General features: G+C 48.6%; 3 protein-coding genes across 4 annotated transcripts; 1 reads left to right on the forward strand and 2 right to left on the reverse strand.

Annotated features, from left to right (window-relative positions):
• Nucleotides 1-2,023: 2,023 nt before the first annotated feature.
• On the reverse strand, nucleotides 2,024-4,028 carry LOC101786750. Of its 2 annotated transcripts, none has more exons than XM_004971241.3 (2): nucleotides 3,569-4,028; nucleotides 2,024-3,460 (listed from the first exon to the last, which is right to left on the reverse strand). In XM_004971241.3, the coding sequence occupies exon 2, from the start codon at nucleotides 3,411-3,413 to the stop codon at nucleotides 2,211-2,213; it is 1,203 nt and encodes a 400-aa protein (XP_004971298.1). In that variant the 5' UTR covers nucleotides 3,414-3,460; nucleotides 3,569-4,028; the 3' UTR covers nucleotides 2,024-2,210. The 2 variants fall into 2 exon arrangements, with proteins under 2 accessions (XP_004971298.1, XP_004971297.1); XM_004971240.3 differs by having other exon boundaries at nucleotides 2,024-3,478.
• Nucleotides 4,029-7,763: 3,735 nt separating this feature from the next.
• LOC101752880 (probable NADPH:quinone oxidoreductase 1) lies at nucleotides 7,764-10,471 on the reverse strand. The gene is made up of 3 exons (XM_004971242.4): nucleotides 10,200-10,471; nucleotides 9,928-10,119; nucleotides 7,764-8,286 (listed from the first exon to the last, which is right to left on the reverse strand). The coding sequence occupies exons 1-3, from the start codon at nucleotides 10,291-10,293 to the stop codon at nucleotides 7,985-7,987; spliced, it is 588 nt and encodes a 195-aa protein (XP_004971299.1). The 5' UTR covers nucleotides 10,294-10,471; the 3' UTR covers nucleotides 7,764-7,984.
• A 4,186-nt stretch (nucleotides 10,472-14,657) lies between these two features.
• On the forward strand, nucleotides 14,658-15,655 carry LOC101772189 (AT-hook motif nuclear-localized protein 28). The gene has a single exon (XM_004972295.2). It carries the CDS (start codon nucleotides 14,658-14,660, stop codon nucleotides 15,504-15,506), a length of 849 nt encoding a protein of 282 aa, XP_004972352.1. The 3' UTR covers nucleotides 15,507-15,655.
• Nucleotides 15,656-22,017: the final 6,362 nt, after the last annotated feature.

Raw genomic sequence — 22,017 nt, forward strand, 5'->3', positions numbered from 1 at the left:
AGGTGCAGGGGGATGTAGCCTCACCCTACGGCTTTAGCGTTTAAAAAAATGGCGGGGGGTGATTAGTCTAATCGCGGCTGCCGCATCGGTGACGGGGAATGAGAACCACGGAGCGTGAGGGTGTCGACATGCAGGCGACACGCGCGGTGAGCGTGAAGGAACGGGGATGGCGCGTGCCGGCGCGTGCCCGGGGCGCCCGCTTCTCGTGCGGGGTGGCGTCTCCTCGCGACACCTGGCACGAAGGCGACCGTTACAGTATATCATATCACTGCCAGAGTGCCAGTCTGCCAGTGCCACTCCGCGCTAGTTCTTCTCGAGGTGCACTGTATGTGGCAACGAACAGAGTGCTCAACCCCATAATGTATGTTATTTCTTTGTTATTATTGTAATAGCCTAGGAATCTAATAATAAATTAACCCCAACAATAAAAATGTGTAAAAAAATAATGATGAAAAAATCATAATGTATTAAGTTATGCTTCACTTAGGCATTGAGAAATAGAAAGAACTTATCTTAGCAAGAGGATAGATCAGGTCAAATGCATAGTTGCAGGTAATAGATCAAACAAGAAAACTACAGAGTTATCCAGATTTAAGCGATACTCGACACTACAAGAATCTACATCTTTCCCGACAGTTCTTTTGAAGTTGCCCACAGTGTTAGCACTATTAGTATTATCTTTCTAAGTGGCCAACAGGATTTGTAGTATAATTTTCCATCTTTTCCTACAGTTTTTGCAATTGCCTACAATATAATCCCCACAAACTCATTACCCACATTTTTTTTACCACTGTTGGCCATTTATGCAAAGACACTGTTGGCAAAAAACTACAAATCTTGTAATGCGATGACTTAAACAAAAATATATATTATGGTATGGAGGGACTACTTGAGATAAGAAATTGGACCATTTTCCCTTGATTTTATTTTGTAGATATGTTTAGCTTGATCTTTAGTAACAAAAAAGTTCCCACGGTAAATCTACAGGTTATTTTTTTACATACAAAAACCCGATAATATTCCTGCTTCACATAATGAGTAAGCTAGATAGTAATAAGTACTTGTAAATTTTTTTAGTGAATGAATAAAGAATAAAAAAATTTCAGGTACACTCGTATGAAAATAGTCAGGCAGACGTCCGATCAGGTTGGTTTTTTTTTAGGACAGTCCCATCAGGTTGGTAGAAAATAATCTTTTACATTGATCAAATCGCGTGCTGTGCTGCCCTGTCAAATGTGGGCTAGGAAAAGGGGGCCAATAAAGCTCTAGGCCTGAAAGTTTGGTAAAAAAAACCCGGGCCTTCCTACGTGCTGTTGGGTCAGAACCCGCTTGCCGCTTGATGCTAACTGGGCCTAGCCTGTACGGAGTGCTCAATGTAGAATGTAGATTACTGTTGTTGAGATGCGTTGCAGGCCCGTGGGCCTTGGACCTTCTCATTTTGCAACTTCTGGCATTTCCAAAATGCAGCTGTTGCCAATCGCGTCCAAGTCGCCATAATAAGAAAGAGAAAAATAGCAACGGTTTTTACTTATTTGCAGCTTGGTTCATATTAAAAAAGATAGTTTGCGACGCACCAAGTTTAGGCTCGATTGGATCCATTGATTAGCATGATTGCCTTTGCATACTCGTTGTTCAAGAAAGAGGCTAATTTTTTTTTTACCGGAACAAAGCGGCTAATTTAATCACCAACCGGTTGCTTGCTTCTTAAACAAAACCAGACCTGAAGAGAATAATGCAGAAGTCACTTTGTCTGGAAGCTCTGTAAGCTGAAGAGAAACGCATGATGCCTTCATCAGGATCAGGAGCTGCAGATATTGCTTTTCCCATAAAAAAAAAAGGGAGCTGCAGATATCTGAAATCCTTCATTCCTTTGGTACACGTGAACAGGTCCGGTTAACACCCTAGGCAGTAGCTTTGATTCAAACTCTTGCCGTGTCACACGCTCTGTTGCTAATGCACAAACTTCACACTCTTATCTGGCTTCCCAGAGTCGAGTTTCTGAAGACTGAAAGCCTACTTACACTGGTCACGCAAAATTTTAGTCCATCTATTACTCTTCAAGTCTCAACTACATTACAGGATGTGATTTGTACCTTTTTTATTATGATCAAATGAATTAAGTTAACAACATCAATCGGCAAGCAAAACCTGATTACCAAGCGGCACGATGATTGCTCTTTGCGTGCATTTTTCCTCTCTGCAGATTTTGTTCAGAAGAAAGCTCTGCTCCCGTAGAACACCCTCGCCCCATCCTTCTTCACCTGCTGCTTCTGGATGTGGATCACCTTGTCGTCAGGCTTCTCCTCCTTCTGGACGACGACACCGTCAAGCTCCAACGGCAGCTGCACCTTGGGCAGCGACTCGCTGAACTGCCGCATGCTCTTCACGTACATCTCCATGATCTGCCGCTGCATCGCGCTCTGCTCCGCCTCCATGTCGATGCCCCCCAGCGGCGACTTGAACACGTCGTCGGCCCTCTCCCCGCTGCAGGACGTCGGCGTGTCCGGCGAGCGGCAGGACATCGGGACCGTGGTGGCCTCGTCGACCGGCTTCTCTACCGCCCCGGCGGAAGCAGAGACCGCCCTGTCGTCGCTGACCGTGCTGGTCGTCGAGGCGTTCTTGCTGGCGTCCGAGGACGCTGCCTTGATCTCCCCGCGCGGGCTCGTGCTCATCTCGGCGTCCTCCATGGCCACCACCGGCGGCCGCGGCGTCTCCCCGAGGTGCAAGAACGGCAGGTACTGGACGGCCATGGCTTGGTTCTCTCGGTCCACTTTGAGGTCATCGAACTCGATCCTCGAGTAGTCAACGGGCGGCGGCGGCGGGGGCTGGAGGATGACGACCTCCGACGCGATCGACGGCTCGGCGCCGCGGTCCGGCGGCGGGCACGCGTCGCCGGGGACCCCGGAGCGGAGGGCGAGCGAGAGCCGTATGGTCCCCGCGGGCGAGTGGAAGAGGTCGGTGGACGAGAGCTCGAAGTCCCGGTCGTTGAGGCGCGCGCCGGCGGCGGCCGCGACGGCGGCGAGCGGGACGAGCGCGAAGCCGAGGAGCTGGTCGTCGAGCATCCGCCTGGCGCAGCTGCGCATCCAAACCTCGCACTTGAGCACGTCGACGGCGACCCTCCCGGGTCGGACGCGCAGCGGCGGGAGGCGCTCGTCGAAGCGCGGGCTGGCGCCGCCCCCCGCCGCGACGCGCGTGGAGAGGGACGCGTCGTCGTCGGGCGACGAGGTGAGCGCGAACCTGGCGTACACGTCCTGGTTGGCGTAGATGCAGATGTTGTGGATGCCCCGCGCGTGGTGCATGTAGATGTCCAGCACGCAGGGGACCTCCTCCTGCTCGGCGACCTGGCTGCTGCTCCCCTCCTCTGCTCCGCCGCCTTCGTCCGGCCGCTCGTACCGAGACCTCGCCGACTCCATCAAAGGAATCAATCGGATTCCTTGGCTTCTTGGATGATGATCCTGGCCTGGTAATCCAGGACAAACTGAATGGATCGGATGAAAGTTCAAAGGATTGGAACAGTAGCAGACAACAAAACAGAGCCTGGACAGGGCAGCAGGAATGTTCTACTCACAGTTATCGTGGAGAGAGGCTGGAAGAAGAAGAGGAAGATGTTGGTTTGGTGCCTTGAGGAGGCCGAGATGCAAAGCTTGACGCAAAGTTTTGTAGCTTGCAAGGGTAGCAGTAGCAGCAGTATAGACGGTGTGTGCTGTGCACGCGAGGGCAAGGTGGAGTGGCCGGTAGTAGGAGTAGAGAGTAGTTGCAAGAGGAAGCCCTTGTGCATGCGTCTGGATTTTTCCAAAGGGCGAGGATGCCTTGCTTCCACACCAGGTCCAGTCCTCCAGGTGTATGCTATATGACTGTTCTCGTGTGTCTTTATCTGTACAATAGATACCGGCAGGCAACGGGCTCCAAAAGCCTGGACCGTAACTTGTAGCTCAGCAAGCGGCCTTGTTCCCCTTGTTGCTTGCTTTGCTTCTTGCTGTGTTCTTGCAACAGCTTGCGCCCTTCCAAAAGTCAGGCGGGGAGTAGGTGACCAAGAAACCCGGGATGCTCGCTCTGTGTGTGTGTCTCTGACCGTGTGAGAGAGACCACAGACCATCAGACCACAGCTCCACAAGAGGTTCGGCTCGGCCGGCCGGTGAGGCGAATGAGAAGGGCAGGGGCCACATGAGAAGAGAGGCCCAACTACCCACCCCTCCCAGCTAGTGCTCACACATCATCACGTAGCTCGCACACCGCAGCCATCGATGAACTTGGAGGAGCTCCTTTTCGTCGCCCCCCTTGCGCTTGTCCACACGCTCGCATCGGCTTCACTGTCATGCAGTTGTTACGCTAGATAATGCTGCGTGCGTTTATCTAGACAAGAGATACATCATCGCTGCATATAAACATATAATAATTAGTGTAGAGTAGCGTCTCCGTTGATGTGGGAGACGACAACAACGTTTTTCTTTTTTTGATGAACAACGTTTTTTAAGGCTCGATCAAGATCTCTTGGAGAATCCATTCAGCAATCAGGTTAATTAATTAGCGGCTGGACAACTCCAAAATAAGATTGCTGCTGCTGGGGAAGTAACAGACGTCCTCCCTCCGTTTCAAATTATAAGTCATTCCAATTTTATTGGAGAGTCAAAACATCTCAAGTTTGACCAAATTTATACAATAAAGTACTAATATTCATGATACCAGTACCATTAGTTTCTTCATTAAATATATTTTCATAGTATATAAATTCGGTACCATAAAGATTTATGATTCTCTATAGTTTTGGTCAAACATAAAATAATTTGAGTCTTTAATAAAGTGGAAATAACTTATAATTTGAAATAAATGGAGTATGTAATATCAACTCCAGCCTCTTAATGTTGAGCCCAAAAGGTTAGCTTCCTAGGAAAGTATACATCATATGTATAAAAATATTAAAAATGAACCGAACTGGATCCAAATAAACACAACCATGCATGGCAGTGGCTTGTGGATTCCACACCACACTGCATCCTAGCACAGTTGGCCTTCTAGAAGCCAAGCTAGCACTAGCATAATTCAGATGCCGTACGATGCAGGTCTAGCTCGTCCGTCCTGGAGTCGCAACTTGGCCTGGGATCTGCAGCAGGCATGTCCGGCGGCAGAGCGGCGACGTCTCCGGCACACCGGCCGCACGTAGGCGTGGTGTGGCGACGCGTTGAAAGGAAGGGTGCGAAACACTACTATACGAGTGGACGCGGCCGGGATTTTCTTCAGACAAGAGTGAGAGGCGAGTGGTGGCGTAGAAATCGGCCGGTCGAGGCCTTTGTCAACCAGATTGGCTGGAGCACACTTGCAGATTAAACATCGAAAGTGAAGGCCACCCAACCCAGCATCAAGCGCCACCACCAACCGCCGACGAGTCGTCTGTCTCACAAACATCATCGTCCATACACGCACGATTTTTTTTTATTTTACTGACTGACCAATGGTTTTGATTTTATTTTTTTAATAAAAGCAAAATATGAGACTGGCTAATGGTTCGAGAGAAGCATCATGCATTTCTAGTCTTCCCATATAAAAAAAAATCGAGTGCATATGCTGCCGTCACCAAATTCGAGATGCTAAAATCTGATGACGTTACAATGCTTTTACTCTACTCCTTTTCCAGATAACGACTTTGTTTTCGTGATTGAACGACCACTACACCAATCGCTCCTGCCCTCCACCATCATCCTTTTTTCATATCTATCAGGTAAAAGGGTGGCAAGATCCTGGCCTATGACAGTAACCCAGCATGAAACACGATCGAGAGTAAAAGATGATCTTATTAGGACAGCATGTTTAAGTAGTAGCTGAAAGCCATGAAACTTCTGCATAATGACATGCTCAAAACACGGGAGTAAAGCCAAAAGTTAGGCCTCACTTGAACTCGTCGCATTCTACCCTTTTGAGATTATTTGGTAAGCTATACTGCAGTGGTTGTGGTGGTTCGTTCGTTAGCCCTTCAGCAGCTTACTAACTGGCCGCCATGCTAGCTTGGCAATTAGTCAAATACTAGCAATTGTGATCAACGCGTGCCACTTACTAATACACAGTACTGATCTAGGAAGGCCGTGGAAAACCACGAAATTTCAGATACTTCTTCAAGGGACCAGCACTCCGGCGTTCACTGTTGACTAGTGATCATACCAGATCGAGTGGTGAACCGTGCAACTATTTTCCATGCTCTGTGGTCTCCCATTTACATGAAACAAGTGGAAGGGATGGTGGTAGAGGCCGTGATACACGACGCCAAACAAGCCCAAGAACATCTTTCCCTGGCCATGGGTCCAGTGATGATGAGCTTAGCCACTACTCCGGCAACTGTCAACTGGCAACAACGACCTTGCAAAAGAAGAGCAAGCTAATGGACACAGAGCAGTGGCAAAGTGGCAGCAGCTGGTGCCTCCATACATTGTGCAGCAGCAATGAGCAACGGTTGGTCCTCGGTCGGTCGGGTCGTGCGTGCGTGCCTGTCACGCTTGTTCACACCACGCCGTGTCCTGCAAGTCCAGCAGAGGTTGAAAAAGTGAAGGGTTGCCTTCACAGAAACCAGAGGGGGGAGTTCGGTTGGATTAGGTCCCAAGCCACTTTGGTCTTTAGCATTGCATGATTTGAGAGCTCAAAGGGGTCCCGTGTCGGTCATTTCTTTTGCAGCAACGAGTGCTTCCAGAAGTCCACACTGACGCATAACGCTGATGGACTCCCAACTTCTGCGAAGCGCCATGGCAGAAGCTCCAAATGGAGGTGGATACATACAGGTGGCTCTGCTCGTTGGAACTCTGCAGCTCTCTGGAACTCATTGCCTCCTGCGTCGAACCCTGCATAAGAATCAACAAGCCAGTTAAGGCATTACTACTGATATCTGTTTGTATACTTTAGTGATCTGCTGAATGTTTAATGGCACAAGCGATTCATTGGCAATTTTCAGTTTCCGAAATGCTGTCCTTGTCCAATAAGCCAGAAGAAAAGGTACGGCATCCAGGCCTAACTATTCTCACCTAACTCTTGTCACATGACGACAGTATGAACTAAGACAACTTTCTGCAGTCAGTCTTTCACAACGGCATAATCAGCAAGCTCCCAATCGTGAATGCCAAAATCACAATCATGTACAGGTTGTAGACAAGATGTCCTTGCTGGAATACTGTAGTACCTCTTGCTATCACATTGTCAAATCTTGACAGTTTCTTCAGTTCGTCCATGAATTCAACTTCTGCCAAACCTATATTCTTCTTTTACTTCTTGTTTTGGTGCAAAGTTGCCTTGTATGTCATATTCATGCTGCAGTATGCACCTGCACAAGCAATATAAACAGTTTAATCGAAACCAAAAGGGACACATTTGGCTTTTGTCAAAAATATTACTTACCACTTCATGGTAGTACGGCAGGCCCCCAAGCAATATGATCAAAACCAGATAATGCACGATGGAAATTTAATAAGATGGAATTCAATACCTGCAGAGAAAAAAATACAGAATTATGTGATTTGCAGTACCCATTCAGATGAGATTTTACATAACTGTGGTTGTATAATAACGAAATTTAGCCTAACTTCAGCTGTTTAATCATAAAAACGCCAAATTTACCAAGTGGCTATTGAAAAGTAATGTTGCTAAAAATATTAAAATTACAAAATTTGCACATTGAAGCAGCCCAAAAGGCCCAGTCAGCCCAACCGACTGCCCATAACAAAGAACATAGAAGTGTGCATGACCAATATGGTAAGCAATGTAAAATTGCTGCACTAAAGGGAAGGTGTCAAGTCTCTGGGAAAGGTAAACACAATATTTAGAATGTTCAGATGTGGTCCAATCTTCAATAATCTGCATAAAAGGAGAATATTTCTCCAGGGGTTTATTACAATTTTCAGGCTGTCCACAATGCATTACAGGTCCCAATCCCAAGCATGGTATGTGATACACTGAAGTCATAAACACTTCTTAAGGGAAGCACAGACTGCAAGGGTCCTGAGTTGATTCAGTCCTTCTGGAGCCTGAGTGTGAAGGCTTGAAGGGATAAGAGCACTTGCTTCAGCCTCTCCCTGATTTGATCGTCAATCAGATTTCCATCATTGTCAAACTTTGGTGGCTGCTGAAATGCTTGGACGCACAGTTCTGGCTTGTTGATGAAATGAAGGTCCAAGAATACCCCAACCTGACGGAGATGGTACTGTGATCTCCCTCCTCCAAAGCCACCTCCTGCACTGACAATCGCAGCAGGTTTGTCTGCCCAACAGTTCTTTCCTCTAGATGCCCAGTCAAGTGCATTCTTCAGGGGGGCTACAATTGTAACACAAACCATGTAAAGCAAGCATAAAACATATATAAAACGTAGATCGACTTGAGTAGTTTTGGACACTTTATTACATCAACATGATTTATGCAATGGACTACTCATGTCAGTATTAGACTAGTTCACAAATGCAATTTATGAAAATGTCAACCAAAAAAATGTACTCATGATCAGACAAATGAAGAGGCACACGTAGAAGCACATGACAATGTGGAATCAATATCAATCAACTGCATGGTTAACATTGCACACATTACATATTACCTGACAAACAAGTTATAACAAGAACATATTTAGAAACTAATTTTAGTTATGTCACAGGCACAAATACAATAATACAGACACTACTACAGGATTTTGCAAACATGAAAAAGCTTGATGTGTTTATTTTATAAAGAAGGACATTGGTGCACAAAATCCGATACAAGGTTTGCCACACAATTGTGAACCGTTATCTATCTATAAGAGGACAGCTGCATAAGATGAACAAACGAGCAATCATATAATACCAGTGTCCTAGCTTCACTCTTGACTGCATGGTAGGCGAAGTATTATTCGGCATCACAGAATATATTACAATCTACATTACAGGCGGACATGTAAAGAAGGAGATGGGGCGCAAATGATGTTGAACAATGTTAAGTGCCGTGTTCTTTAAAATATAGAGTATACATGGGCGGTAAACGAGTGGGATACTGATATAGCTCAAGGTCACACTCCATATGTTAAAACACTGGTTGAATTTCTGGAAGTGAAACTGATTGGCTTTGGAATGACAACTTAGATTCATCTCCTGGATAACGGGATGTAACTATGCATGCCAAAGCAGCATAGATATGTGCAAACATTATACTAAATTAGATTAGGTGCTATAACAAGCATCTTGGGCACTAATAAACTGGAAGTTGTCATATTCACATGGAACAGCCATGAGGTTGGGAATGGGCTTTCTTCTGCTCAAGGCCTCAGGGGCAAAGGGGATGCCAATGTAGTAGCATACAGTAATCTGAGAAACTAAACTAAAGATTATATTCAGCAGAAAGTCTGAAGGAAAGAATAATGAGGTGTTCCTTTTTCTTGGCAGTGTTTTGGCAAGAAAGGAATAAAGGAAAAAGCCAACACATCATGGAGACATGCTTTTGCTAAAGGCTAAATACCCCTAATTTTTCTCAATTAGTGTAGGAATTTGATTATGGCCGACACACTATACCTGGACTGTCCTCAAAGGTCCTGTAAATCCTGTTTCTCAAAGAACTAGATGAACCAACCCATTCCAATAACTGTGCAACATGTGAACTGGGGATGAAATCGGTCCCACCCATTGTGCACCATGACAACCAGATGGGAACCTAATTTTGCAGCAATGCACATGAAGACCTGAACCTCTGAGCTACAGTTCAGTAGTGCGTAACCTGTAATTTGCATCGCTCTGTTTAATTGATCTTCGTGATGACTTCATTGCTCAATGAAACCAAAACATATTCCCCAATTGAATTGAACTATTGAAGTGGAACATCGCCAATTGAATTGCAGTTTTCAGGGACCAAAATACGTCCCGAATCGAAATCCGATCCGAGGGGGAGGAAGCAGGCAAGAGATCTGAAACGAGGACAGGGCTAGAAACGTACTTGCGATGGAGTAGTTGTACTCGGGCGCGCCGAAGAGGAAGCAGTCGGCCTGGCAGACCTTGGCGCGGAAGGCCTCGACTGCGGGCGGGAAGCCGCCGTCGGTCTCGAGGTCGGTGTTGATGATGGGGAGGTCGGAGATGTCGAGCTGGTCGACGCGCAGCCCCGGGATGGAGTCCTCGCACACCTCCGCGGCTGCCGGGTCGATACGAAGATGTGAGTTGGCACGAGGAGCTAGCGAAGCGAAGAGCAGCAGGCGGCGAAGGGAGGCGTACCGGCGCGGAGGAGGCCGCGGTTGAAGGAGGTCTTGCGGAGGGAGCCGCAGATGGCGGCCACGCGGAGGACGGGCTTCGCCGCCGCAGCTTCCATGGACTTGGGAGTTGGGAGTCGAGGAGTCGACGTCGAGTGTGCTCGGGGATCGGGGATCGTCCGGATGGCTTGCGAGGACGGAAGGGGAAGGGAACCCCCGTCCCAATAAATACGGAGCCGACCACTCGGCTCTGTCAGCTGGGAATGGAAAAGCTCGGGCTAGCTGACGGCTGCCAGCTTGGTCATGGAGCAGAGGAGTGCCGACGATATCTGAGTGCGCACCGACGATATCGGATACTATACAAAGGAAAAGGAGTGTCACGGATTAGTCAAACGCGCAGCAGAGGTGGCTACCCGGGCCCTCAGTCTGGCAGCCGCCGGCTCGTCCTCGGCCGAAGGCGGCCCGACGGAACAGAGAAAGGGAACCTCTCCGATGATGAGAGCGGCCTACGAGAGCGTGACTTCATCAGCTGCGCACTTCATGGAATTCTGCCCCTGCAGGTGGGTGGCCCATTCTCTAGCCCATCTCAGGCCTTTACCCGCCATCTGGGTCGTTCTCCGCGTCAACATGGCTTTAAGACTCGTAGGCCTAACTTATAGATAAATAAATTCAACATATCAAAAGATTACATTCAACATTTCAAAAAATAGATCAACATTCTGAAAATACTATATTTCAATATTTTTAGAAAAATAATTACTTTCAACATCTTTCACCTCCTACTTCAACATTTGAACAAACCCGATACAACATTTTTTCAAACAAGATTCAACATTTTTAAAAAAATAGTCTTCTTCTCCAACTCTGGTAAGGCGGCGCAGCCCGTGGCCAGCTGCTGGCGGCGCGTGGCACGCTCGGGCGGCGCCCCCAGGTGCGGCAGCGCGCTCAGCCCGACACACGGAGCCCCGCGGCCAGCGACACGTAGCGGGCTCGGCCGGCGCACCTGCAGCGACGCGCTCGGCCCGAGGCGGCACGCGAGCTGGGGTGGCGGCGGGACCTAAGACGGGGGTGGCGCAGGGCTTGGGCTTGGGCTAGGGTTTGAGGAGGATCCAATGGATAATATCGCGTGCACGGATCTCAACCACCAGAAGTCAAATAGCTAACTGGCTACCGAAAGCTGTACAGGATCCACGCTCCTCTCCTCCCTCGTGCGCGTCTGAGAAAAACAAGGGGGTAATGCCACTATGTGGTAGCCCGCTTTTTAGCAGTAATTTGGACCACTGGTATATAACCAGCCAGCCTTGCGCGTCCACATAACAAAGGCCCATTAGCAGCTTTAGGCCAATATTTGCCGAGTTTTCTCCAAAAGAAATAATATCCTTCTATCCATGAATGCGATGACGGGGAAGACTTTGCAAATTTGATTATAATATAGCCATACACCTCACGTACACACACGCAATCCTACCCCTATAAGCACCTCCGAAAGATTGAGCTGGTAAATCCTCGAGATTAACGAAGTCACCACTGGCACCTCGCTGTCGACGGGTACGTCGCCTACCACTGATAGAATTTTGCTGCATGATTCCTTTTACCGGTTATTTTTTTTTCGAATCACACCGTATAGCCGCATACGCTCACATACACGCACGCAATATTACCTCTATGAGCACCTTCGAAAGATTGAACCGGCAAATTCTCGAGATTGACGAAGTCACCCACTAGCGCCTCGTTGTCGACGGGCACGTCGCCTGCCACTGAAAGAATATAATTGGTAAAATCCTGAAATAGATCCAGAAAAAATACGAGCACCGGTGTCGAGTCGAGAACTCAAACCCTGGTGGGCAGCTTCCACGACAAATAACTTTATCAAATATAAATCAGGTATAAGACGTGGGCGTTTTTATAAAAAAAATCCTATGTCAGTAAAGATAAAAAAGAAAAAGATTTGCTAATTGGTGCAACGAGTAGTTTCCCAAACAAAATCAGTAAAAATAATATCCAATTCTTACAATCTAATATGCTTCGGCTTCCACAATCGACCGATTCTAGGTTATAAATCCCCACAATTGATACTGTTGAGGAGGGCCTAACAATCTGTAATCAAAATCCGATCCAAACGGGCCTTAGCTATCTTTCATAATCCGCGGTGGATGGTCCAAAGCTACAGCTCGAGGAATGCGGCGGCAGGCCGTTTACTGATGCAGCTGGTAATGAGTTGCAGTCATACAGTATCCTCTTTCTGCAGAAATGGAGCACGCGAAGCCTCATGCCGCAGGCCACGAGGAAGACTACAGCCTCAGACTTTTTCAGCTCTGCTGTGTCGTCTACGGGCTGCTCTATGTTTCAGCCTTTTGACCCTGCACTTGCCACCACCAACGGGTGGGCGACTGCGCGTCGAGGCGAAGTGGACTGTGCGCCGCAGCAGGACCGGAGCGCGCAGCCATCCAACGGGAACACCGGAGCAGACAGTAGGTGTTCGTGTTCCAGCTGCGGGCCTGCCGCCTTCGGATGCCCAAATGCCACGGGTCTGCTGTTGCATCCTGGGAATTAGACGTAGATCCTGTTTGGAACCGGATGCTAAAGTTTAACTCATAGATAAAGTTTTTAGTCCCCTCAAATGTTTAGATACAGTGCTAAACTTTAACACCTTGATTTGCAAAATATATATTTACCCCTTCATTCAACTGCATTGTTCTCTCTCATTCTCTCCTGTTCTCTTTCTTCTCGTCTCCTGTTCTTGCCACACAAATCTCCAGAGCCAGAACGCGGGGCCACCGCTCCCCCGCCGCCTTCCCCACCGCGTCCGGTCCGTGTCGGCTACCGCTCCCTGGCTGCCGGACTGCCGACCCTTGCCTTCGCTCGCTATCGCTATTGGGGCTGGAGCTCCTCGTCGCGGTGCCTAGCACGGATCAAGCCCGAGATCTCAACCAAAACCAACACGGCAGGACACTTGTTGGAGACGGACCCCACGACCTCCCACCAACCCCTCCCGTGCACGAGTAGCGGGAGCAGGAGACCCTCGCCTTTGCCACGCTCGCCCTCCAGCTCCTCCGTGCTGCCTTCACCCACACTGCCGCCGGCGCCAGCGCGTTGCCGGACGCGCTCGCCTCGCCGCGCGCCTCCTTCCACCTGCCCGGATCCCTACCGCCACCCCACTTCCACGATCTCCTCGCGCGGCCTAGCCCCACTGTCGCCTCCCTCTTCTCTGCCGACGGAGCTGCCGCGAGGGACGCCGGAGAGCGCGAGGCGGCGAAGCGGGAGTGGGGACGGAGGGAGGGAGGGATGGAGAGGTGGGGATTTGCGGCTGGGTGCGGAGGCGACGGGGCCGAGCGAAGGCGGCGTGGCGGGGAGGAGAGAGAGAGGGAGTGCAGGAAGGGGGGCAACCAAGGAAAAAAATGGGACCGGGGACCACTTTTAACACACTTTAGCACCCCTTGGAGGGGCTAAAGGAAAGGGGGTGTGAAACTTTAGCACCTAACTTTAGCTGTCTAGCACCCTTGTTTGGCACCACAAGTGCTAAAAAATGCTAAAAGTGGGATAAAAGTGGGATGCTAAACTTTAGCACCCCCTCCAAACATGGTCTCAGTCCATTTTGATTTCTCGTTGGCATATGAAATTACGTTCAAACCTAATGGAGTAAGGACTAATTTGGTGCGGTTCCTCCTCCTGTAGCACTCGTGTAGCATTATTATAGCGAGGAGGAGCTGGAGCCGGGGAAGTCAGTTTTTTCTGACTCCTCTTTTGTAGTTCATTCTGGGTCTTGATTCGCGTTTCGGCTCGTCGCTACGGTAACGCACGCACCAAACTGGCCCTAATCATTCGCTGAAGTTGAGAGAAATGCAGTTGATCTGGTCTCCAACTCCAAGCCGCAAAGCCTGGACACGATTGCCCGTTGCCGGTTGCTCGTGGCTCGCCGGAGAAAAGCGATAGCGGGCGGAGCCCATCTCAGTGGAGAAACCGCAGCAGTGGTGCAATGCTATGCAGGCGGAGCCATGATTCACGCGGCAACCGTTCTTGCCAGTTGCCACCGGCCTTTAACTGCGTTTGACCACACCAGGAGCCCCGTTGCTCAGCCTGCGCTCCTGCACCGGGGCTGCGGCAAGTGTCGCCTGATTTGACCCGAGACGCGAGACCCATGGCGAAAGGCGGCAGAGCAGGCGGCGGTTACCGAGCCCACGGCGTCGTCGGATTGGACGTCTCGGCACGCATCGGTCGCCACCGAGAGTCGTGAGCACGGGAAACCGACGGTGCCGATCACCGCTGACCGCTCGCCCGCCACCGTACAGCGTCGCGCTTCCCTCCTCTTCAAAAACCCCACACCTTGCTAGTCTATAGCCCTCACATATTTTAAGCTCCCACTGGCTGCTCTACTGCTGAACTGCAAGAGCCAAGAGTTTGGAGCCATTTTACTATTCATACTACTGTACCAGCTAAAAGTTTGCTTCCTGTATATAAGCTCGTGCGGCGTTCGATCGATCCGATGGCCGATGAGGGTGCATCGTCCCGAGCGGAGCTGATCGAGCCTGCCCCGGCGCCGGCGCTGCCGGCGGAGCCCGTGACGGGGAGGAAGCTGCGGGGCCGTCCTCCAGGGTCCAAGAACAAGCCCAAGCCGCCGGTGGTGGTGACGCTGGAGAGCGAGGGCGCGATGCGCCCCGTGGTGCTGGAGCTCGCGCCGGGCTGCGACGTGGTCTCCGCGGTGGCCGCGTTCGCGCGCCGCCGCCGCGTGGGCGTGTCCGTGCTCTGCGGCCGCGGCGCGGTGGCCGCCGTCAGGCTGCGCCTGGCTACCTCGCCCTCGACCGCGTCCACGGTGACGCTGCACGGGCGGTTCGAGGTGCTGTCCCTGTCCGGGACCGTGCTGCCGTCGACGGAGGGGGCGGTGGCCGCGCCGTCGCCGCCGCCGCAGCCGTTCTCGGTGTCGCTGGCGGGTGCCGGCGGGCAGGTGATCGGCGGGACGCTGGCCGGGGAGATGATGGCGGCGGACGGGGTGGTGCTGGTGGCCGCCACGTTCGGCAGCGCCGAGGTGCACCGGCTGCCCGCGGCTGCTGGCGCGGAGGACGAGGACGGCGACGGGCGCGGCGTGGGCCGTGAGGAGGGGAGGCATCTCCATCATTCTTCCCAGCAGCAGCAGGTGCAGGCCGCGGCGGCTGCGCGCGCCGGCGACGTTGTGGGGCTGGGTGCCTACGGTGGCGGGGCCGTGGGGCTCGGCGGTGGTGCTGGGAGCGGCGGCGGCCATGTGGGGCAACACGCGCCGCTGCTGCCTGAGATGGCTTTGTGGGCCCAGACGACGTCCACTCGCGGACCGCCGGCCCACCCTTTGCCCCAGTTCTAGGCAGGCAGGCATGCATGGCATCGTTGCCGTCTTTCCGTTCTTCTGCCTAGCTAGTATGTGGTGTACTGTAATTGGTCGGGATTGTTAATTCGTGCGTTGTTAGTGAGTCGATTGACTCGGAGAGGTCATCAGCACTTTAGGATTTTGGTGACCTGGGGACACAACACTTTGGTCTCCTTGACGAATATCCCTTCCGGAGGGCAACTGCCGCGGCGGTTGTTTTGAGCTGCCGTCGATTTTCAAATCAACGAGAGGAGATGCAAGCAGAATTAGAAGGGAGGTGAGAGATCGGAGGGGGAAAATTACTGTTCCTTAATTACCGCACAACCGCCGCGTCTCTCTCTCCTGAGAAATCCTCCCTCCTCTCAAATCCTCTCTCGCCTCTCCTTCAACTCCAGCGATGCAATCGACGCCGGCATGACAATTAAGGATGGAGGCCCTCCCCATCTTCCCTGACACCGCGGAGGCAAGATCCGGTCCGGCGCTCGCGTCAGCCGGGCGTCGATGGGGACTTGACGCCTCATCCATGGAGGAAAGGGCCTCCTCGGACTTCCCCGTCGTCAGGGAGCCGCCGACAGACTTCCCCGCCTCCGCGTGCTCGGATCTAGACGATGCCATGGTGGCCGTGGCACAATCCGTGAGGGAGGAGCACCGGCTTCCATGGATCCCGGCAGTAGCGCGCGACGATTCCGCTCGGATCCCGACGACGTATGAAAGTCCTGACGGTGAGCCGTCCCATGCTGGAAGATGCCAACATCATGAAGCTCGAGACACCGCCGCTGCCTTTGGGCCTTTGGCCGTCCATGTCGCCCTCTATGATGTGCAACATTGCTCGTTGATGCTCCAGGATGCACACGGGTGAATAAATCTTTTCGTGATTTTGGTTTTGTCGCTGTAATTTGTAATTCTATGATGTGTTCATGAACATTCTTGGTGATGCAAGACATTTTATTTGATTTTTGTGGATGAATTTTTAGAATTGGGACTAAACATGCGCATGCATTTTTTTTAGAAAAATATGAATTAGAAATTTTAAAGGTTTTTGTCTGTAAATTTGTTAATGATGGAAATAATGAAACGATTTTTAGCAATAAAAGAATTGTTACTTTGTGCTGTGAATTGTTTACGAGGGAAAAACGTGAAATACTTGTGATATAAGAAAAGACGTTGGAAGGACCTTGGTACTGCAGTCCTGCACATGCTATTGTTTAAGCGGAAGTAACATGATTCCATTAACTACTCCACTAGCTTAATTTCTGACACAGCCATACCTCTTTCTTCCACGCGTCAGCCAGGAGAAGATGCCCTCCCGGATACATACACATACCCTCCGAATTGCCTCTTCCTCTGCTTGATCGATGCATGCAGTGCGTACAGTACGTGCGAATGATTTCGTTTCATCACTCACCAGCAGCGCAAGTATACAGTAATTTTCTCCGATCACCGATCGATCGACACTTTGTGGTGGCAGTGCAAAAGCAAGAAATTGCCGGATTTAGTCGTCCCGTATCTCGTCCCTCCTCCGTCGTCGTCGTGCTGGCATCTCGTCTCGATCGGCCGGGTCGAGCTTTGAAGGTCAAGCGGCTATGCTGGGAAGCTATAGGCCTAGAGCCCATGCACACAGGCACCGCAGTAGCCAGTGGGTGTAGGAAGCACGTCGAAAAAGAGAAGATACGGCATGCGGTGCGCGCGGCACTGTATTTTCTCGGAAGGCGCGAAATTTATTGTGCGGTTTCCGATGCGTCCCTTGCAAGGCGTAAAGCTGCTAGCAGTGTGCTCCTGCTCCAGGGAGAGCAGGCAGGCAGCCGCCTGCCAGGCACCGCCTTGCGAGCTCCCGCGCTCCTCGTACTCTATTTGCGTACTCCAAAATGGATATTTCTATCTATTTAATCCCGACTAAAATTCATGTCACATCAAATATTTGAAGATTAATTAAAAGAACTAAAATATGAGCTAATTATAAAACTAATTACACAGATGGAGGCTAATTCCCAAAACGAATCTATTAAGCTTAATTAATTCATCATTAGCACATGTTTACTGTAGCACCATACTGTCAAATAATGGACTAAATAGGCTTAATAGATTCACCTCGCAAATTAGCCTCCATCTGTACAATTGGTTTTGTAATTAGTCTATGTTTAATACTCCTAATTAGTATCTAAACATTCGATGTGATAAAAATTTTAGGAGGTCCTAAAGAAATAAACGGGGCCTTAATCATCATCGATATTCTCTCTCCTCTATACCAATTTGTTCCGCACCCATATTACTCTATGGGGATGTTTGGATACCTTTGCTAAACTTTATTAGCTAAAAGTTGCTAAACTTTAGTAAAGGCTGTTTGGATACCTTTGCTAAACAACATTTAATGAGGTGGATAAAGACCTGTTTGCCCTTAATGAATGCTAACCAGACAAGTAATAATGAGGGGCAAAGAGTGTCCACCCCACCTTTTAGTAAGGTTTAGCAACCAAAAACTTGCTAAAGGGCTAAAGCTTAGCAACCATAGTTTAGCAAACTTTAGCAAGAGTGTTTGGCAAATTTTTTGCTAAAAGTTTAACAAGGGGTATCCAAACACCCCCTATATCTCATACTCTATATCAACTATCATATATTTTATTCAACTATCTCCAACTACCATCTCATTTTAACAAACACAAATCTTCATAACACAATCATTTAGAATGGTTATTTTAAATCATAGAATGTGAAATAATTAGTAATACAACTTTTTAATTAAGTAATAATTGTTAGTAGTACTATTTAATTAATGAAATGTAATTAAAAAATGCTCACCTGCCTTGCGTAATACCAAGAGCTGTAGTTCACGCATGGACAAAGTAGCATGGCCAACCTGTGCAACTTTGCAAAACTAGTCTGTATGGTCACATGCAAATGTTTCTTGCGATGTGGATTGTAGCACTCGTGAAGCACAGAGCATGTTTGCATGCGATGTGGATTGTTGCACTCGTGAAGCACGGAGCATGATTGCACAGCAGTACCAAGTATTGAACTGGTGCTCTTGGTGGCTACAACGTGCACGCCTCCATCTGGTGACCAAGCACCATGTACAACTTCACTTCCTCGTATTTTACCAACACCATGGATGGCTACCCAGGCTCCTTGCGAAGGTATTGGATGATGGAGGAGGAAGACGACTACACTCATTTCTTGGTTGATGATGATGAAGCGGAGGCCGCGACATACAACCACCTAGTGCAAGCAGAGACCTCTCGCACGCGCCGTCGATTTGATGCACCACGAAAGGTCATTCAGCCGAGGGACCTTCCTTCTGGTCACAAGAGGATCAAAGCCGACTACTTTGCTCCAAACCCTGTTTACAATGATAAGCAGTTCCGTAGAAGGTAAAGTTGATCATATTTCAAATATCGATCACTCCATGTCTCTAGTACCTCATATCAGAAGTGTTCTTGCAGGTTTCGAATGCGTCGGCATTTATTCAAGCACATTAAAGAGGTTGTTAAAAATCAAGATAACTACTTCAAAGAAGTATGATGCCACTGGCAAGGAAGGACTATCAGCTCTTCAGAAGCACCGCTATGCGCATTCTCGCTTACGGTGTTCCGGCGGATGCCGTTGACGAGTATGTGCGTATTGATGAGTCAACTGCTCGAAAAGCTTTGCATTATTTCTATCGGGCTGCCATTGATGTTTTCGGCGAGTATTACCTACGGGCACCCAACACTGCCGAGTATTACCTGCGGGCACCCAACACTGCCGATGTAGCTAGGCTTCTTCAAGAGGGTGAGGATCGTGGGTTCCTAGGGATGCTAGGCAGCATTGACTGCATGCACTGGGATGGAGGAACTGCCCCACATCGTGGAAGGGTCAATTCACGGGCAGAGGGAAGCATCCCTCTATGATCTTAGAGGCAGTTGCATCGCATGATCTATAGATATGGCATGCTTACTTTGGCATGCCTGAAAGTAACAACAACATTAACGTCTTTGATAGATCCTCCATATTCTTGGCTTACCTCAGGGGTCGTTCAACCCTCGTGTCATTTGTTGTCAATGGAAGGACCTATAACATGGGGTACTACCTTGCTGATGGGATTTACCCTGAGTGAGTAGCCTTTGTTAAGACTATTCGTTACCCCATGGAGTAGAAGACCTAGCACTTTGCCACTGAACAGGAAAGTGCACGCAAGGATATAGAGCGTGCATTTGGTGTCCTGCAAACTCGGTTTGCAGTGATCCGAGGGCCCGCGTATGGTTGGGATCGTAGCCAAATTAATGATATAATGGTGACTTGCTTTATTTTGCATAACATGATAGTGGAGCATGGACAAGACAATGCCCGTGATACTAATTTCTTGAACATCGAAGAACTAGCAGTTTGGTACCGTAACAATCCGGACAGGGAGGCATTTGTTGCTGCACACCATGGGCTTCATGACCAAAACACTCACTTTCAGCTACAATATGATCTCATCGAGCACCAATGGATGAGGCTGGAATCTCATCATCAGTAGACGAATCAGTGGTCAAGTAATATTTATTAAGACTTGTGATATTTTGTCATCACGTAATATTTATTAAGACTTGTAATATTCAGTGATCATATAATATTTATTAAGACTTGTAGTATTTAGTGGTCTTGTAATATTTATTAAGACTTGTAATATTTTGTACATCATTCAAAGCTTCTGGCGATCACACACAACACTGACTAGCAGGTAACATCAAGATATGATGATAGAACAAATAACAGTTCCAATTAGTTCCTTGAAATAAATTCAAGAAAGCATAAATAAGGTTGCCTCTCCCATCCATGGTTCAGGGCCTCTATCTCTTCCCGCGCCTAGCTGCAATCTTCTCGAAAATTTCTTCCTGAAGAATTTTGTAATACATTCGATGAGCTAGTGTGCAGGCATTAAGATCAATCTCAAGGATCCTTTCATTCTCTTGCTTCTCCTTCTCTTGCCTGTCCATGTCATGCTTCTCACGTATGATCCGAATCTTCTCTTGCTCAATGTCTAACAGTGATTGATTGTGGCTTCGCATTTCCTCTAGCCGCTTCTCATCTATGCAGGCAAGCTGCTGGAAATGATCAGTTTTATGCACAGATTCTTCTTGTAGGATAGAAATTTTTTGCAATGATAGATCTTGCATCCTCATAGCATACTCCGAAGATGATGTTGAACCCGCAGAGAAATTTGCTTTCTTCTTGGCTATTTTAGCTGAATCCCTGCCCATAGGCCTCCTCCCAATTGATCCAGTAGAGGTAGAATTGTCATCTCTAAGGTCATTAGTGTCAGGCTCATGACTACTTTCCTCTCCAAAACCATCACCTCCAATGGACTTTGCAAATGCTCTGGGCTTTGGATCCTACCATTTGGGCTCATCCTTCATAATCTCCCAACAATGCATGTAAGCAAAGTTGTGTTTGAGGATACCAGCAAAATTAGCTACTGCATCAGTGGTCTGCAACAGTAAATAATTGTTGTTAAATTTACAACAAAATGCATAGAAAATAAAATGGGTCAACAAACCGCAAACCTTATCGGTTTCCGACATCCCACTAGGATTCTCTCGAATGGCATCATCATAGAAGGATGAAAACCTTCCCCACTTTAGTCTTGATTATGTCCCAACGGATCTGTAAAGACCTCAAACTCCTTTCTGGGAAGGATCCCCTCCTCAAATTGTACCGCCGCACAATCCTATCCCACATGCAATCTTTTTTTTCGCAGTACTTGTAATTGGATCACAGCTTATTTCAAGCTATGACTTCACAATGTTTACACCTTCGTCTGGGTTGAAGTTGCCTAAGTTGGTCCTATTGACCACCTTTTTCCTCCTTCCTTTTCCTGTAGGAGCTGGTGCTGGAGGAACGGGCACTTCCTCCACATCTGCCTCATCGTTTTGCACAGATGCATCTGCCATTTCAGCTAGATGAGATACTTGTGGACCATTGGTACTTGGATGCATCATTGGGACATTGGGTGGAAGCTGCTGGAATCCTTGGGAGAACCAGGATTGAGGACCTTGGTAGCAATAGATGTATGGGTTCCAGACAGTCTGGTAGGGAGAACTGTTGCCACCAGGAAAAGTTCCCCGTGATCCATCAGGAACATTGGACTGGTTAGGATCTATCCTGAAATTACAAGAAAAAAAAGTTATCAATAGTAACACATGACATGATTTAAGCATGATATGTGAGTATGCAAAGTTCTCATGAGCCACCAAGTTTAGATTAAATGTAGGGCATAATTTAGTTTTTTCAAGTAACTGGTCAAAACCCACCAAGTTTGTTCATGGAAAACAGAGTCCCAGTATAAAATTATTTAGCATAAGAAATGACCTGATAAGCAGAAAAATTCAGACAAATAGTGTTTAACTTTATTAACTCTATACATATTTTTTTTCATTTCCACTATCTGATATTGCAATTATCTTGTCAGGAACACAAGACAAAAAAAACTCTCAAAGAAGGCACTAGTAATGCCATTATCCATATGCCACTTATGCTGAATAACAAAGCA

This window comes from Setaria italica, chromosome V (assembly GCF_000263155.2).
Source record: "Setaria italica strain Yugu1 chromosome V, Setaria_italica_v2.0, whole genome shotgun sequence".
Lineage (NCBI taxonomy): Eukaryota > Viridiplantae > Streptophyta > Magnoliopsida > Poales > Poaceae > Setaria > Setaria italica.